Raw genomic sequence first — 17,403 nt, 5'->3', positions numbered from 1 at the left:
GGAATCAACATGGCTATTGAGTCCATGATCTGATCTAGGAAGATGTCTTGCCCCACTTCTAACTCCCAGGCCATATGGGCCAGTTCAGATCCTAACATCTGTCCAAGGCTCTATTCTTGGTTCTACTCTTACCCCTTCTCCATGTTCCATCCCCCTGCCTACTTTAAGACATCTCAGTAGCATTTTCTACAGGACTCCCCAAAGACTCTCTAAGTTAACTACCCACTCCTAATTCTTACCCATTGGGGGCTAATATGAACCCCAAATGCCTTCTACCTCACAAATGTAAGGGAGGAGGAAGAGAGAGAAACAGATGAGGAGTGGAAAGGAGGGGTAGAGAACCAAGGTTAGGGAAGGAAGAGGAAACCCCAACCTACCTGCTTTGTCAGCACAGCCCCTATAGCCAGGGTCATCCCCCAACCCATCGTCACCTCCACCCCATCAACAAGCCGACTCCCAACGTCCCAATCCCCAAGGACGCTCTGGTGAAATGGGGGGTGACAGACATACACTGGAGAGGTAGAGGAAGAGAGGGTCTAGAGTCAGGAAGAGGCTGGGAGAGGTAGGTTTTGTAGGGAAGGGAGTGTGACCTGTGAATGTGCTGGGCCCGCCTAGGATTAAACTCCTGGTCTTGCTAAGGTATCATTGGATAGTTCCAGGAAGCAGCAGGAAGTGCTCTCTTTGGGTTGTGCCTTGGGAGATGAGTCTGTGCAGGAAGTGACAGGAGGGTGGGGTCTATGGAGGTTCACTGGGTGTGGAGGGTAGTAGTGAGAGGGGAGAGACTCTGTAGAGTTGGAGGGAACTGGGCTTCATGACCAACCTGCAGTGGTCCGGAGTCACCTCCCCCTGTGTCCTCCGCCCGTGGTCAAAGCAGAACCAGGAGAATTACCTGATGAGGAGCTGCAGGGGGAGAGAGTGGGGTCATGGATTCAGGAGCCTTTGGTTGTCATGGTGAGGAAGCTTGGCGGTCAGAGCAGAGGAAGGAGGAGCATGGGTAGAAAAGTGAGCAGAATTTGGGGAAAGCACTTAGTGCAGAAAGGAGGTCCTAAAAGCTGGCTGGTGAGTAGAGAGGGTGGGCAACAATGAGCTGGAAATCGAGTCAGGTGTGAGGGCCAAAGGCAGGGGAAGGCCAAAGGAAGGCTTGACTGAGGTAAAGGGGAGATTACAGGGTCGGAGGCCTTCAGTATCTGAGGAGTCAGGGAGAGGATGCTATGCAGGAACTGCCAAGGAGTCAGGAAAACTGAGGTGCCAAGGGAACAGAGGTGATGGGAACCCCAAGTCTCTAGGTTACCCTTCAGAGCTTGGGGAAACTACAGGTCACAGCGCCCTATGCTCTATTCTAGCAAATGGCAGCTTCTGGCCCTCCTGGCTCAAGAAGAATTCAGAGGAAGCTGAACTCCCTGCCTTGAACAGGAGTGGGCAAAGAAAGGGCAGAGGTTCAAGGAACTGGGTGGGGAATGGGGGCAGAAAGACTGAGGTTCTGGTGGAAGGTCCTGAGACGCAGACAGAAGCAGGAAGACGGGCTGGGAAGGCATGGGGGTGGGGCTGACACTGCCAGGAGTGACAAAGGCACAGACAATGGGATGAAGATGGGGTCACTGGGGGACTGCTGGGAGCAGCCAGTGGACAGACAGAGAGACAGATGACAATGGGGTTGGGGTGGCTGGTGCAGTTGAGTGCACGAAGGACGGTGGGATGGATGGGGATGGGACACGGAGAAGATAAATGACATTGTAATTTCCACCTGAGCGTCGAGCAGCCTCTTCTTGGGTTCAGGCAGCGGTTCAGCCATGGTGGGGTGGTCCCGGCGCAGCTCCTCCTCCACCAGCATCAGCCTGAAGGGACGGGCTTCAGTGGGGTTAGTGGCGGGCACGGGCTTGGAGCCTGCCCATGGAACTCCTGGTCCTGGGGAACCCCTGCAGCTCTCTGGAAAGCCTCAGGCTTCCCTCTCCCCTTTCCCCAGAATTCCCCCATTGGCATGACCCAAAAGAGTCCCTGTTACTCAGGATCATACTCTCCACCTTCCTCTTAGGGATGCTCATGTCTCCATGCTAAGGACAGCTTTCTGTGACTCAAAGATCTCTACCACCCAGACATCTCTATCCCTCCCTCTTCCCAAGCAGGGCCCCTTTCTCAGACCCCCTATGGCTGAGGACCTGGCTTCTACATTCCCCATGCCACCTCACTGAACCTAGGCAAACTCCAGTGACGGCCCCTGGACTACAATCATTATCATTCCCAGCATCTCCCTGCCTTTGGTCAAGATTCTCGAAGTGATTTCTCATAGAGGATATTAATTAGAGTAGTGGTTTCCAAAAATGTTTCAAGTCAAGAAGCCCTTTTCTTCTCATTAAATCTCACTCAAAAATACTTCTAGAATGGGTGAAAATGGAACTGGCTCTGGCTGAAGTAAGGCCCTGGGTACCCCCCTGCAACCACTGCCCAATAAACACACTGTCAAAATAACTGACTTCCTTACTGAGACACCTCCTTTGGAGCCTAAGGCTTGGTGAAGTAGTTGAAAACATGAACAGGCTAAAAGACCCTTCCAAGGCTGGAGAGAGGATCTACTCAGGATGAGTGGTCAGGGCTACTCTGGCTAGGGATCCCTGCTTAGCTTTGGGGTGGACATCACAGGCTGAGCTGAGAATAACCAATAGGAGTCCTGGCCTTGGCTGAGTCCAGACACAGTGATGTTTGGACACTAGCGGGTACATTTTCCAAGGGCTTCAGAGGTTACTCTATCAGGAGAGAGATCAGGGTTTAGTAAAGAGATGTTTCTCCCGATCTGGTGGTGGGTGAGTAGTTGGCATCCTTGGGAGGAGGGTGGTGGGATCTCCTAGAGGTTTTCCCCATTTTGGGGAATGAGGGTTGGAGGAGTAGCTTGCCTGCTCACTCTCTTCAGCCTCAGGCTCTCCCTTGCTCCCCCCTCCCCGGGCCGCCCCTCACCTGCCAATGATGCTCTTGATCTGTGAATCCTTCTCCACCTGCTGCTGCCTTAGCCTCTTCTCACTCTGCTCCAGTCGGGCCTGATACTGCATCAGGATTTTGCTGGTCTGTTCTTCTTGGGACAGCAGCCTCCGCTCATACTCTTCCAGCTTCCGGTTGGACATGTGCAGCCGCTCCTTCAGTGAGTGGATCTCCTCCTCATACTCCTTCACCTGCCCGCCGGGCACATGACCCCGCACTGTGAGGGGCACCCCTGCCCTGATCCCACCACCAGCCTCTCCATCCCTATCTGCCAAGCACAGCCACCGCATGGTGAGGGATATCCAACCGCCTTCCCCAACCCTTTCCCTGCCTGTTGATAACACCCACACACCTGCTCTTGAGAAGGTCCTGCCATGATGCTGAGGTTGCCTCAAAATGGAACAAGGTCACACACTCCCACACCCTGAGAGGTATGTACATGCCCTCACATGTGCATCTGTACACATGAGGAGCCAAACAGAAACCTAGACAGACTCACAGGCACACGTGGAGTAACTATACCTAGAATTAAAGATAAGGTGACTCCTCAGCCCCAAACCAGGCCACTGATCACACGGAGGAGATAAAGGAAGAAAAGACACTGGGTGGGGGGAGGCAAGTGCTGTCCTACATGTGACTCCCTCCTTGGCCCTGCCCTAGGGATAGGGGGTCTTCAAGTGAATCGCAGGCTGAGAATCTAGGAATGTCTCTCTGTTAATAATGACCCTGGAGTTAAGGGCTGAAAGAGCTCAGAAGAGTCACTTTATCAGCCCTATTGGCTATAGAATCTAGAGCTGTTCTGTCTAATATGGTAGCCTCTAACCACATGTAGCAATTTAAAACTTAAATGAAACTAAAAATTTAGTTCCTGAATCGCAACTAGCCACATGTGGCTAGTAGCTACCATATTGAACAGTGCAGATTACAGAACACTTGCATCAATGCAGAAAGTTCTATTGGATAATGCTAGTCTATAGCCTTTCTCAACAAGGATTCCTCATCTGAAGCACAGAACAGAAAAAACGATTCAAGAAATTATTTTCTCATTCTCTGAAGAGGGTACATACATAACCCCATTCCAAATGCAGAGGAAAGATGTGAATTCATTGCCTATGACTGCTGCCTTGGGGCATTAGGGCTTAATTCTCTCATGGAACTTGCTGGACCAAGTCCATCTGAATCAGTCCTGATTATTTCCTATGCTCAAAGACCACTTCCCCCAAGAAACCTCCCTCCACTCCCCCACGTTGGGGGTCATATGTTCTTTACATATGACCTAATCCCACAGCCACCCTCTTCTTAGGGCCCTCAGAGCAACAGATTCCCCGAGTAACTTTCTGCTAAGTTACCTGTGTGTGCCCCAGGGCTCTTGGTGCCGTCTGCCCTCAGCTGCCACCAACTGAGAGTCTGGATGGTCTTTCCACACATGACCTATATATACCACTTTACAACATGTAAAACCTGCCCTCCGACACTCTGTCACCTATGCCTATGGGACAGTGTTGGGTAAGACAGACAGCTCCTGTAATATAACTGCAACCCCCTCCATCCCTGCCCAATTTATTAGCTCCCACTGCTAGTAAAGTAACTTTTCCAATCCTCAGCAGTCTCAAGAGCCAGCGCTTATGTTCTCCCTGGGGAAGAATATGGAGGTAAGCCTAAAATAGAACTTGTTTTTCCTCAGATAGTCTACAATGTATATAACCTACAAAATAGAGTTGAAATTGACTTTAATGGACTGACTGTGTGTATCTGGTCTCCCCTAATGGACTGAAGCCTTCTTAACAGAGGGGTCAGGTATTTGTCTTTTCTTTCCACCATAACTACCTGAGCCTGGATGCTTCCCTTAGAAGTGACTAGAGGTCTCCCCTGTGGGTAAAAGGAAGAACAGGGGCTTGGGGCTAGTAGGGCCAGACGTACCCTATCTAGCCGGCTCTCATCCATCGATTTCGAGTACTCCTTGAGCTTGTACTCTTCCCGCTCAATGTGGGCACTCTCAATGTCAGCCGACAGGTGAGGCATATTGGAGACCCAGGCCACTGTCCGCTCAGAGGCTGGCATTGTGGGGTTCAGCGTGGATGGCGTCTGAGAATGCTGGGACAAGGCAAGTTTGGGGCAAACAGAGAGGAAAAGTGGGAAAAGGCAGGATGCATTTAGAGGAAGACAGCAGGGCCAAAGGAGCTGGTAGTCCCAGTCCTGTTCCCCTGCTCTAGCCCCTATCTGAATTCTAGAGAAGTAATCATGTCTGCCCTCTGGCATGAGAGCGCTATGAGAGCAGGGATTTTTGTCTGTTGTTTACTGCCATATTCACAGTGCCTAGAATAGCACATGGCACATGACAGGATTTCTATAGGCATTTGTTTAATGAATGTAAGGAAGGTAGAAAATTGTAACTTTAGACCATAGATTGCGTTCTACCCTCATCCCTCCACCCCCATCATTTCCTTCTTCCCTCCCTGTTCTTCCACCCACACCGCCCTCCCCCTACCCTCACATACCTGCTTGGTGATGGAGGGCTTGAGCCCCCCACCCCCTCCACCACCGCTGCCCCCGCTGCCCCCAATGCTGCCCTCCTTGCTGAGGCTCTGTTGCCGTGGACGGGCAGGGCCATAACTTGGCTCCGGGGACTGCAATAGATTCCCGCTGGATGGCCGTGGTTTCTGGGCAGCGCTGACTGTCAACTGCTGAGACTTGCCCCTCTGCAATGGAGGTGGCTGGCCCCCACCACCCCCGCTGCTGCCCCCACCACTCCCACCTCCGGGCCCTGAGGGGGCTGGCCTCTGGGGACCAATGGTGATCTGGGGAGGGGACAGCATGTGCTGCAGGTTGTCCTGGAGTGAGAGCTGCCGACGGGTGAAGTCAGTGCCAGAGGGTCCAAACTCATCGCTGTAGCTGTGGCTGTGAAGGATAGAGGCAGCGGGGGGCTTGGGGACCGCTGAGGAGAGGTCTTCACTCTTGCTATAGCCATGGAATGGTGCAAAGGTGTCCCCAGGGGGCTCTCCACCTCGGTGGTGGTGATGGTGGTGGTGATGGTGATGGGAGGAGGGTGGGCCATGACCACCACCCCCTCCATGACCCCCTGGAGGGCCTGGCCCATCAGCAGCCATGTGGAAGAGAGGGTTCTGGAAGGAAAGGGGGATGCGCAGTTGCTGGGCAGGGACACTGTCTGTGGTGACACCCATCTGGCTGAGGCGCATGCCAGCCGCTGTGATGGACGAACCACTCCCCTGGGAGAGGCGTCCAGGAGGCGCAGGCCGAAGCCCCAGGGCTGCCGTCAGTGAGGCCTGGCTTGAGTGCAGCAGGTCTCCAACGGCCGCCAGGTTGGAAACACTGCTGCTGTTGAGGCGGCCACCAGGCCCATCACCCTGCAGGTCCAGCATGGACACACTTTTGTTGACACTCAGCATTTTCTGCTCCGGCTCTGTGATGTCTGAGCTGCTCGTGCAGTATGCTGGTGAGGAACGGGCCAGGGGTGGACGGCTGACATAGAACAGGTCTTTACCCCCACCAGGTGGTGGTGGGGGAGGCTTTTCCTTGGTTGGGGAGGGGAGGCGAGCCATGTCCATAGAGCTGTCAGAAGGGAAAGGGGCACACAAACAGAAGGTAAGGCAAGGGCTACTGGCAGTTGAGCCTGCTGACATCTGGCACAGGCCCTGGGGTGAAAAGTAGGACCCATAGGGAAGGGCTTAAAGCTGGTAGTGGCAGCCCTCAGTAGGGCAGGAAGGGAGGATGGGAGAGGAGAGGTGGGAAGTGGGAAAGGACAGGGCCCCTCCAGGAAGATGAGGCCTAGAGGAAGGGAGATGGGGGCTGCAAAGGAGGGATGAGGGGGCAGGTCTGGGGAGATATGGAGGATATGAGGTGCATCAAGGAGGAGAGGAGAGGAGGCCAGTGGAGCTGGAGCGGGAGCAGACAGGAGAGGAGAGGAGGGCGGGGGAGGGGAGAGCCCCTCACCTGTTGAGGCCTCGAGCCATGAAGGACTGAAGGTCGATGGAGCTGGAGAGAGATGGAAAGAGGGGCGAGCACAGACAGAGAAGGAGAGAAGTGTGTACAAGTGGAAGGAGAGGCGGGAATGGTGGGATGGGTATGGTGTCATGAAAGGAGAGACATGGGCAGAGGAACAAGCAGGATGGTCATCAAAAGAGAGAGCAGCCCCTGAGGCATGGGCACTACCTCATCAGAATGATTGCTGGGGCTCTGCAGCAGGCTCTGGAGGCCCTGCGAGGCTTCCAGCTGTTTACTTCTAAGTGCTGGGTCATGGGCAAGTCTGTAGGATTCTGGTGGGGAGCTGGGAAAGTGTTTATCTACTAACTGTACAGAGATATCTGAATATTTTGATACCACATAGATGAAACAACATGTGTTGGCTGAACCTCAGGTGGGGGATAAGCATAAGCGGGCAGAGGGACAAAGCAAATCAGAGCTTGCAGCAGGGATCCCTTAGGCTTACAACTAAGCTGGGAGCTGGAGGAGCCTCAGCACTTTTCCTGGGGCTCTGTTCCTTGCTCCTGCTGGCTTTAAAGAGCTCTCTGCCTACCACTGACTAAACCTGTCTCCTTATCATTTTCCCCCAAGAACGTGCTGGTTTTTCCTTTTTTTCAAGCCCTAGAGAGATGCACATGGGGCCCAGTGAGGAGTATCCAGAACAGGAGAGGAGGCTCCTGGGGCACAGGTGTGGGGATCCCAGGGTGCTCACCTGTTGAGGTCCCGCATCATGTAGCCCTGCATCTCGGCTGATGGCCCCCGCAGCACCACGGGCTGAGGCCGGGGCCGCTCACTCTGGCGGCTCGGCTGCCTTTGGATGTTGGGGTTCCTCAGAGCTGTGCTGATGTCGTTGAGGAGCCGGGGCAGCGGGCCCAGCTTCAAGAGGGCTTCCTGGAAGGGTGAGGCTGTTACCTGGGGACTAAGTGCCCAATTCTAAGAGGACCTTAGAGGGTGCAGGTGGATGGTGTCTGAGCTGGGGTAGTGGTGGTGACTCCTCAGGGAATAGGGAGAGGAGAAAAATCTGAGCAGGGGGTAGTTTCTCAGGCCACAGAAGCCATTGGAGTCATCTGAGGATGGGGCAAAGGGGGCATTTGCTGACCTTGCTGAGCTGGGGCAGCACCTCCCAGAGCAGGGCATGCAGTGTGGAGAGTTCTCGGCCCAAGTCGATGTAACCCTCAAAGCTACTGCTATTGGTCAGCGTGTCCAGGTTGGAGATCTCGTACAGGAACTGCTGCATGGAACCCCACTCCAGCTCCAGAAACTCATTCATGAATCCCAGAAAGTCCTCCTTTGAGGTAAACCTGGCCAAGGGACCCAGCAGGTCACACACATACAGAAGGCCTCACACCCAACCATCTCAGGGTCTCTGGGAACTTAGGAGACCCTTCCTGCCTCCTGCCTGAAGCTTCCCTTACTTGGAAAAGTTGGCCAGGTTCTGGATGACCTTGGCGATGAGGGTGAGGGTTCGTGAGGTCTGCTCATCTGGGTATTCCTGCATGAGCCCAAAGAGACTGGGCGACATAATGGCTGGGCAGAGGAAGCGCAGGAAGAGCGAGGCGCTGATCAGCCTGTCAGCGATGTCCTCCCGGCCCCGCTCTGCGCAACGCAGCCTCCACGATGCAAACACCTCCTTCAGCTCCCTCGGGAACACGCTGGGGGGAAGGGGTGGGGAGACAGAGAGAGAGAGAGAGAAAGAGAGAGACCGGGACTGAGCCCCAGAGACCCTCAGCTTCCAGGGAACATGCTGAGGGGGGTGGTAGGAGGTGAGGGTGTGGAAACAGAAGTGAGAGAGACAGGGAGGAAGGGACCGAAAGAGGAAGACGGGAGGCTGCTGAAAAGAGGGCCATGGCAGAGGGAACGGACAGATTAGGGAGAGAGAAATGGGGGAGGGAGTGTGGGGAAAAAGTAAGGAGAGAGAGACATGGAGACATGGGAGAGACGGAGCGGTGTGTGAGAGAGACAAGGAGAGGGGAAGAAAAATAGACACCAGGGAGAGACAGAAATGGGAGAGAGATGGGGGGTCACTTGAGGCACAGGGAGCTCGGACCCCCCAACTCTTCTGGATTCCAGGGAAATGGGGATGGAGGTGCCCCAGGCATGATCCCCAGTCCCTGGAATGGCTCAGAGCTCACTTCCCGCAACTGCCAGTTCCACTTGAATGTCCCACTGACACCTTAAACTCGACTCAAATGGAGCTCACTATCGCCCCCACACCTCCAACTAGCTCCTCCTCCTGACTTCCCTAGTTCTGTCAATGGGGCCACCAGTCTCCCAACCACCAGCCACTTGGCCTCTTGAGTCATCCCTGACTCCTGCAGACATGCCCCCTCTTTCCCAATCAGGTGACAGCTCCTGCTGATCCTTTCCTCAGAGGGTCCTTAACGGCAGTCCCTCTCTAGTTTTCCTGTCACAGTCCTAATTCAGGATGTGATTTTCATGCCTGAGCCAATAGCCTGGACTTCATTCTCCCTATTACAGTCACCCCCCACGCCCCACTCTACTCATGGATGAATCTCAATCACAATACTTCCTGGCACCAACAGCTTTAATGGCATCCAATGGCCTATAGATGAAATCATACTCTTTAACCTGAGGCTTTACAGATTCTAGCTCTAATCCCCCTGTCCAGACATCTCTCCCACCACTCTCCAATGTGAACCATGTGCTCCATTAAACCTGTTCTAATTGCTGTCCCCTGAAAGCTCCTGGGACCTCTCACCTTCACACACGTGCCTGTCCCACAGCCTTCTGAAATGTCTTTCTTGCCCACTATGTCCATATATCAGAACCTTACCAAGTCTTCAAACCCCAGCCAGGGGGCACCTCTTCCCTGCTTAACTTAAAGCTTTGCCTTCTCTAACCTTATGCTGCATGGCACTTAACACATACCACAATGGTTCCGTGGCTTTTTGTGTATCTAATTTGTCCCTATTCATTCCGTTGGAGGCCCTCAGAGGGCAGGGGGCCCCCATTCACCTCTGTCTGCTCTATGGCACCCAGAACAATGCTTCGCCCATGACTGGTGCTCAGTCCTCTTTGAGGATGGACAGATGGATGAACAGATGAACACATAACTCCCCCAACCCTAGCCCCCCAGCCCAGCGTTCCCAGTCTCACCAATGGGAGTTGACCACCTTGCACAGGGCCAACTCACAGCACATTCGCAGATTAGCCTGGTGTTCTGCCAGACTGGACGCCGTGCACTTGATGGGGTCTACCTCACAGTTCTCCTCTGACTCATACAGAGCACGGATGAACTCCCCTGGGGGTTGGACACACAGGGAGTGGTCATACTTTCTGAGGGCAGGGACAGGGTCTGCCTGAGTTGGGGGAATTGCAGAATTGGGTACTTGGAGGCTGGAGTCCTGGGACTCTGGGCTGGGAAGCATCAAGCTGAGGAAGGGTAGGCTTTAGGTCTGGGGTAGCCAGGTTTAGGGTATGGGTGGGCATCTGATAGGTTTGGAAAGAAGGCATGAGGGTGGGCCATACCAATGGCATCCTTGAGGTATTTCTGACCAATCAGTCTCATATACTCTTCTATGGCTTTAGTGGCGAGTGTGTTCTCGCGGAATATGAGGTGCTCCCGTTCCATGAACCGATCTACCTCAGACATGGCCATGTCTGAAAGGAAGTCCTGGGGCCCAGGAAAATCCAAGGGTCAGCCACTGTACAAACCAATCTCATGAATTTGCCCTATCCTCACTGCTCCACAAGCAAGTGCCCATTCCCAAGTCATCTTTCTCTGAGGATACAGCACTCACCTTGGCCTTGCCCGTACTCTGCAGGATGTGAACCAGTGCACTGGCAACCTCCTCTTTGCCCTTGACATTCAGGGCGGGCTCCAATACTGCACACAGCATCCGATAATGGTTGGTGACATACTCTGCAAACTCTTTATACAGCTCCATGGGCAGGATGCTCATTGTCTGGTAACGTGCTTTCAGCCGCACAGCCGGGCAACCTCCTTTGCCCTTGCCCCCTGAGCCACCCCCCGAACCCCCTCCCCCTCCTGAGCCCATGCCCCCAGAGCCCCCACTGCCTGTCGGCAGGGTTACAGGGTACCACTGCTCTGTGAAGTGGCGCCCAGCCAGGGTGGCCACCGGCACAGTCACCAGGCCAACATAGCCAGCCTTGTCCTTCTTGCGCTTTTTGTCTGAGTCACGGTACAGATGCAGCCGCAGGGCACGGACAGCAGGCAGGTTGTTAAACTCGAAGTGCTCGCCCCAGAAGACTGTGTCCCCCGAGGCTGAGCGGGGTTTGGAGGTGGTGCGTGCATACAGCATGTCGTCTAGGCAGAGCTCACAGTAGTACCGTTTCTTGGGAGGCAGCTCCCGGGCCTCTATGATCCACAGCTTCAGCACATTGTCTACCCGGCGGCTGTTGTCCTGGCATGGTGGGGTGGGCACAGTAGATAGAGGGGAAGGGACAGAGAGAGACACCAAAAGAGGAGAGACAGTGAGAAAGTGGGATACAGACAGCAATCACAAGGCTGAGAAGGTATACTGGATTGACTAGTGTCCCCCAAAAGTTCATGTCTACCCACAACCTGTGAATGTGACCTTATTTGGAAATAGGGGCCTTGCAGATGTAATCAAATTAAGATGAGGTCATACTGGATTAGGGTGGACCCTTATTCCAATGACTGTTATCTTTATATGGTGAGGAAGATTTGGAGACATGGAGATGTGGAGACATAGACACACAAAAGGAAACTGGCCATGTGAACATGGAGACAGAAATTAGATGGATGCAGCTATAAGCCAAGGAATGCCAAGGACTGTTGGCAACCTCCAGAAGATAAGAAAAGTTCCTTAGAACTTTAAAGGGAGCATGGCCCAGCCAACACCTTAAGTTTGGATTTTTAGCCTCCTGAACTGTGAGGGAATAAATTTTTGTTGTTTTAAGTGGACCAGTTTGTGGTAATTTGTTACCCTAGGAAACTAATACAGACAAGTAGCTTATACACTAGACAACACAATCAGCAGTAGGAAAGATTTAAAAACCTGGAATAACCAGCCAAAAATATTAAGGTGGAATTTGAAGAGAACTGGAAAGTCTTGCAGAAATTGCAATCAGAAGTTGTAAAAAAATAAAATAAAATAAAAAAGAATTGCATAAATATAGAATGGGTGAGATTTGACAGTCAGTGTGAAAAGGATCTGAGGGGATACAATTGACCACAAGCTCACAGTGAGGCTCAAGTGATATTGCAATGTGTTGAAAAGGAGTATGGTGTTTGGACTCTCCATGGGTCAGATCATGTCCAGCATCTTGGGCTGAGTTCTTTTTTTTTTTTTTTTTTTTTTGTCATTTTTTCGTGACCGGCACTCAGCCAGTGAGTGCACTGGTCATTCCTATATAGGATCCGAACCCGCGGCGGGAGTGTCGCCGCGCTCTCAGCGCCACACTCTCCTGAGTGCGCCACGGGCTCGGCCCTTGGGCTGAGTTCTTTAAGAAGGAAACTGAGAAACAAGAGCTCCCCAGTGGAGGGTGACGAGGACTGAGCTTGCTAGAAACTGGGAGAGAACAGCTGACAGAACTGGGAAGATTTTTCCTGAGAAGTAGAAGTCTTGGAAAGAACACAGACTGGTAGAATTTCTATGCCAAAGGGACCTTAGAGACCATCTATTCCAACACCATTCCCACTAATTTTATAGAGAGGAAACCAAGGTGCAGAGACTTGGCTAACTAAACTTTACGTGTCCTGCAGAAACACTGCACCTGTTGGGATGTTAGTGAGGCACTGCTGCCTGCAGGGAAGCTGGATCAGAGGACTTCCAGAGCCCCATCAACTCTGTAAGTCTATAATTTCTACAGTAGGGAAATAAATCACAAGGTAAGGAGCAGTTTGGAAAGAGGAAAAAGAAATGGGGGACTCAGAATAATGGGAGTCACCCTATGCTCATCCCTTACACTTCTGTCCCCTCCTCCCCCAAGCCTCCCCTCCTTTAGCTCACCTTCTTTCCTAGGCCCCCAGCTTCCCTGTGGCTCAACTTTTGCCCTGCACATGCTATTCCCCTTTCCTCCCCAATACCTTGTTGGGTTTCACTGCCCGCTGTAGATTCTCGATCCATTTGTCCCTTTCGGCTGCAGACCGACAAGCAAAACATTTTGTTCCTGATGACGTTGTTACCTAGAGATGGGTACAGAGTTAAAGGATGGGGCTCCAGAGAGCAGGTGACCCCTAAGAACTGGAGACTCCACCACTATCTCTTCCTCCCTGGCCTGTCCTCCTTTCTCCCAGCCCCAGAGGTTTCCGTTTTCTTGACATCCCCACCTGTGTCACTTTCTCTAGACTTCTCTGCCCCCACCCTCCATCATCCCGCCCTTTGGCCCTCCCCAGCCCACTAGACCCAGTACCTCAAAACAGAACTCCTGGCCCAGAATGGAGCTATGCACTGGCTTGATAATGGAATCTTCATCCAAGTTGAGCTCCAAGGCCTCAGCCGCACTGCTAGGGCTCAGTAAGGACTCGTGGGAATGTGACTCCTTAAAGCTTTGCATCAGCCGGGCCCTGGCAAGCAGGAGGTTCAGCAGACAGGATTAGGGCCTCCCACTCTTATTATACACTCAGGAGCCCTACGTCATCAGTCTGGCTCTAAGATGGAGACTTGCAGAGAAGGCCTCCTGAACCTACTTTCCACAAAGACATGTTCACAGACAGAAAGAAACCCAGTCTATTCCTGGGGAAACACATGAGGGATTGAGACAAACCAGACTCTTCAAGAAACTCCCGTACCCCTGGTTCATACCTAAGGGGTTGTGAGAACTGAGGACACCCACAAATAAAAGTATACATCAAAAAGCTCGTGGAAAGATTCATATTATCTTTCACTTCTGTTTTTCCATGAGCTTTTTGAAGTGCCCTCATATCTCAACCTGGAAATGGACCACAGCAGAAAAGAAAGAAAAAGGAGAGAGAAGGTGGGCCTGGGACACTTCTAGGTAGGCCCTCCAGGTGACTCCACAAACCAGAGCCTCACTATAAGGGAAAAAATTGCAAGTAAAGAACTGGAGGTAAAAAAAAAAAAGATATTTATCTGGCTTGGGCCTGGCACACAGCTCATGCCTAATAAACATTTAACGATTTAAAGAATGAATGAATGAGTGAATGAACAAATGAATGAATGAACAGGGTAAGAGGACAAGTTTTAGTAGAACCAGGGGGAAGTGTGAGGGAAAATCATATGGAATAGAGAATGCTGGGCAGAAAGGAGCAGGATGAAGGCAAGAGACTGAAGATGGGGACTGACAAAGAGGAGGTAGGCAAGAAATAGAAAGGGGAGGCAAAAATATGTGCAGAAAGATAGAGGATGGTAGAAGAGGAGGAAGGGCAACCGGAGATATGGGCGGGAGAATAGAGATGGGGGCTGAGAGGGGATGAAATGCAGAAAATCACTGTGGGACAACAGAAGATAAAGGGGGCTGGGGGCACAGAAGGAGGGCTAGGATAGCAAGCAGTATGGAGATGGGCAGGGGATGAAGAGTAGAGAGCAGTAGGAAAGCAGGAGGGGGAGCTCGGGTGTGGGAGCCTCCATGAAGTTATTTATAGCAGCCCCGTCATCGTGGCTCTGGCTGCCGTCAGCGCGATGCTCCCCCGGCCCCCCCCACCCCCGCGGCCAGGAATACCATGCCCTCACCCCCTGCCGGCCCTAAATCCAGCTCTGGCGATATGGAATGGGGGCAGGGAAAGGTGTGACTGACCTTATCCCAACCTTCCTACCTGCCCAATCCTGGGTGTGGCCAGACACAGAGGAAAGGGTTCTTCCTGGGGAGTGATTAGGTGAGGGGGAAATCCAGAGAGGGACCCCAAGAATCAGATAACAAAGGCAAACAGCAAGAGGTCTCCTTCAGCCCTGCATCAGGGTCGGTGCCCTCTGGACTCCTAAAGGCTATTTCTCATGCCTCTGTCCATGGACTAACCCCACCGCCTCTGCTCCCTATTCTGTCACCCTGCATACCTGCCCCAGCCTCCCCTTTTTCTGCCATGCTCTATACTATCCCTTCCCTTGTCAACTGATAAGCTCCCTAAGGCTAGCCTTCATTCATTAATATCAACCACTGCCAGTCCCACTCCAACCTTGCTACCCCTATATTTTATTCCCTTCCTTCACACCCTTCCACCTAGATCCTATTGCTCCCTCTCCCACCAACCCACTGCCCCCTTTCCTGGATTCCTTAAATGCCCCTCCGGGTCATTCCTTCTCTGTCTTTCTGTATAGCTCCTTTGATCCTGGGCTGGAGCCAGAGGAATCCCACCTAGGCTTCACCTTCATTCCCTTTCTGCCCCCTCTGCTCATCCTCTCCCTGTACCCTACCTCTCTCCTGCTGCTTACAAAGCCCTATCCTAGCTCTTCTCTGTTCTGTCCCCTGCCCCATGACATTCCCCAACCAACTTGACCTTTGCACTCAGATAACCCCCTGCCCTCCTCATCTCCCCTATATCGCATCCATCTCATCCAGCATGCTCCAGCCCCTGTACCGGTCATGGTCAGCACTTCGGAAGCGAGGCAGGATCTGGCGAAAGCTGCTGGTCCGGTCAAGTTTAGGTTGTGACTTCGTGCGTTTGATGGAGCTTTTTAGCCTCCGGCTCAGGAAGCCTTGCTGGGGGGAAAATGCGGATGGGGTTGGTTAGGGCAGGGTCAGTTCTACCTACTCACCCCTCAGCTGGTAGAGCCCCTGGTTGAAGGTGGGATGGAGGGGGGAAGGGAAGTCTCTAGAGGTGAGGAGTGAGGGATAGGAGTCCTGATACCAGTTTGTCTTCCTTGCTCCCATGGGTTCAGTGCAAGAGCACACAAAAACACACATACACCAGCTTGGAGAAGGTGGGAGGGCTGGTCCGAAAAGGGGGCAGAGCCAAGAAGGGGGAAACCAGAGGTGGGGAGACAGAGACACACACACACACACACACACACACACACAATCTTTCTTTCTCTCTCTCTCTTTGTCCCTCCTGCCCCCTTTCTCAGAATCCTAGGGCTCCAGCTGGGGCTGGAGGGGAGGGGGCCCAGTTGAGCCACATCTGGCAGACACTTTCACATACTCACCGAGGGCCGGAAGGGTGCAGCGGGGGCGGCCTCCATGCTGTACTGCTTCCCCCCTGGGACACTCTTCCTCCTCGAGCGACCCAAGTGGTATTCTGGAGGGGAGGAAAGGACCAGAAGGGAAGTTGGGGAGGGGTTGTCGGGGGGGGGGCTGTTAGCCCAGGTTTCCACCCCTGGCCCCAATGCATTCCCCCACCTCCCTCTGCCCCTCAGCATCGGCCTCACCTACCCCCCGGAAAGCAGCAGGAAGAGCAGCGGCGGCGGAGAGGCTGACGGTGGGAAGGAGGGGGCAAGGAACCTGAGCCGGAGCCCCCTGAGGGGGACGGGGTGGGAGGCCTTAGGCCCATGACTGGGTCTGGCAATCAGCAGGCAGGCATGGCTGACAGGGTCAGTAAGACCCCAGTAATGAAAGACACTGAAGAACCAGGGAGGCTAGGTCCCTGGTGCCCACCACCCCAGAGGGGCTAGCTTGGGAGAAAGATGGGTTAAATGTCATTGCCCTTAGGCAGGCTTTCCCTTTCCCCTAGCTGAGGATATCTTCCACTTGCACCCCACCTCCTGGAATCTCTGTCTGTCTGGAGGGCTGGGGCTGCCTCCCAGGACCCCCTCCCTGGACTGGAGGGGGAGTCTTGGAAGGGACCTGTGGGGAGTGGCAGGGGGAGAAGCCCAAGGACAGAAAATCCAAGGAAGGGGTAGATGGGGGGCAGGGGGAGGAGCAGCTGGTTCCACGTGCCCTGCAGTGGCAGGGACTCAGAAGGGAAGGGGAGAAGAAAAGAATATAGGGGAGTGGGCAGGAAGTGGGAAGGACACAGGGAGTGGGGGTTCTGGGGACTCCCAAGTAAGGGTAGGGAGAGGAGAAGGGGAAGTGAATGCAGATGAAGCTAGTCTGCCAAGAGCCTAGAAGGATGGTAGCTCGAATAGGAAAGCTGAGGCTTGGCTGCCAGGGAATTTAGAGGGGCCAAGGGGCTGGAGGAAAATGAATGTGGGGGGATGCCAAGCTCCGGCTTCAGCTCCAGAATGGCTGCCCAGGCCTGGGCTCCCCCCTCAGCCCCACAGTCACCACTGCAGCCAATGGGGGGGCAGGTGCTGCATCAGGGGCGGGGCTACCATCTCCATGGCAACAAGAAGCTACAGGCTGGAGGGAGGCGGGTGGACCGGAAGAGCTGTCTATTAACCCTCTAGATTCCAGAACAGAACAGGGAGGGCCACAACTACCTTTTCACTCTCTGCTTCCAGAATTGCAAATTGCCTACAAATTGCTGTAGAATCAGTCCCCAGTTTCCCATTACCTGTAAAACCTAGGTGTTAGGAAGTTTACATACAAAAATGTGGATCCCGTGACACAAGAACCCTATCAGTCTCTCAGGAACACGTGTACAGCACAGAAACATACACTGAGTTGTAGGGG

The 17,403-nt window shown here is 53.3% G+C and overlaps 1 protein-coding gene across 2 annotated transcripts in view; it reads right to left on the bottom strand.

Moving 5' to 3' along the window:
• The window catches only part of SYNGAP1 (synaptic Ras GTPase activating protein 1), a 30,152-nt gene that overhangs the window by 2,160 nt on the left and 10,589 nt on the right, over positions 1-17,403 (bottom strand). Inside the window, exons 4-18 of one of the 2 annotated variants that reach the window (XM_063096973.1) lie at positions 15,999-16,090; positions 15,434-15,555; positions 13,312-13,465; positions 12,986-13,084; positions 10,713-11,336; positions 10,441-10,585; positions 10,069-10,213; positions 8,367-8,603; positions 8,051-8,252; positions 7,664-7,842; positions 6,922-6,963; positions 5,469-6,540; positions 4,891-5,064; positions 2,950-3,161; positions 1,745-1,835 (exon numbers count right to left, since the gene is read on the bottom strand). In XM_063096973.1, coding sequence (XP_062953043.1) covers positions 1,745-1,835; positions 2,950-3,161; positions 4,891-5,064; positions 5,469-6,540; positions 6,922-6,963; positions 7,664-7,842; positions 8,051-8,252; positions 8,367-8,603; positions 10,069-10,213; positions 10,441-10,585; positions 10,713-11,336; positions 12,986-13,084; positions 13,312-13,465; positions 15,434-15,555; positions 15,999-16,090 — 3,590 coding nt within the window. Of the gene's footprint in view, positions 1-1,730; positions 1,836-2,949; positions 3,162-4,890; positions 5,065-5,468; positions 6,541-6,921; positions 6,964-7,663; positions 7,843-8,050; positions 8,253-8,366; positions 8,604-10,068; positions 10,214-10,440; positions 10,586-10,712; positions 11,337-12,985; positions 13,085-13,311; positions 13,466-15,433; positions 15,556-15,998; positions 16,091-17,403 lie in introns of both variants that reach the window. The other variant, XM_063096974.1, reaches the window with a different exon arrangement.

The sequence above is a fragment of the Cynocephalus volans genome, chromosome 5 (assembly GCF_027409185.1).
Source record: "Cynocephalus volans isolate mCynVol1 chromosome 5, mCynVol1.pri, whole genome shotgun sequence".
NCBI lineage: Eukaryota > Metazoa > Chordata > Mammalia > Dermoptera > Cynocephalidae > Cynocephalus > Cynocephalus volans.
Note: the sequence above shows the minus strand (reverse complement) of the source record. Positions and strands in the feature narration are given on the sequence as shown.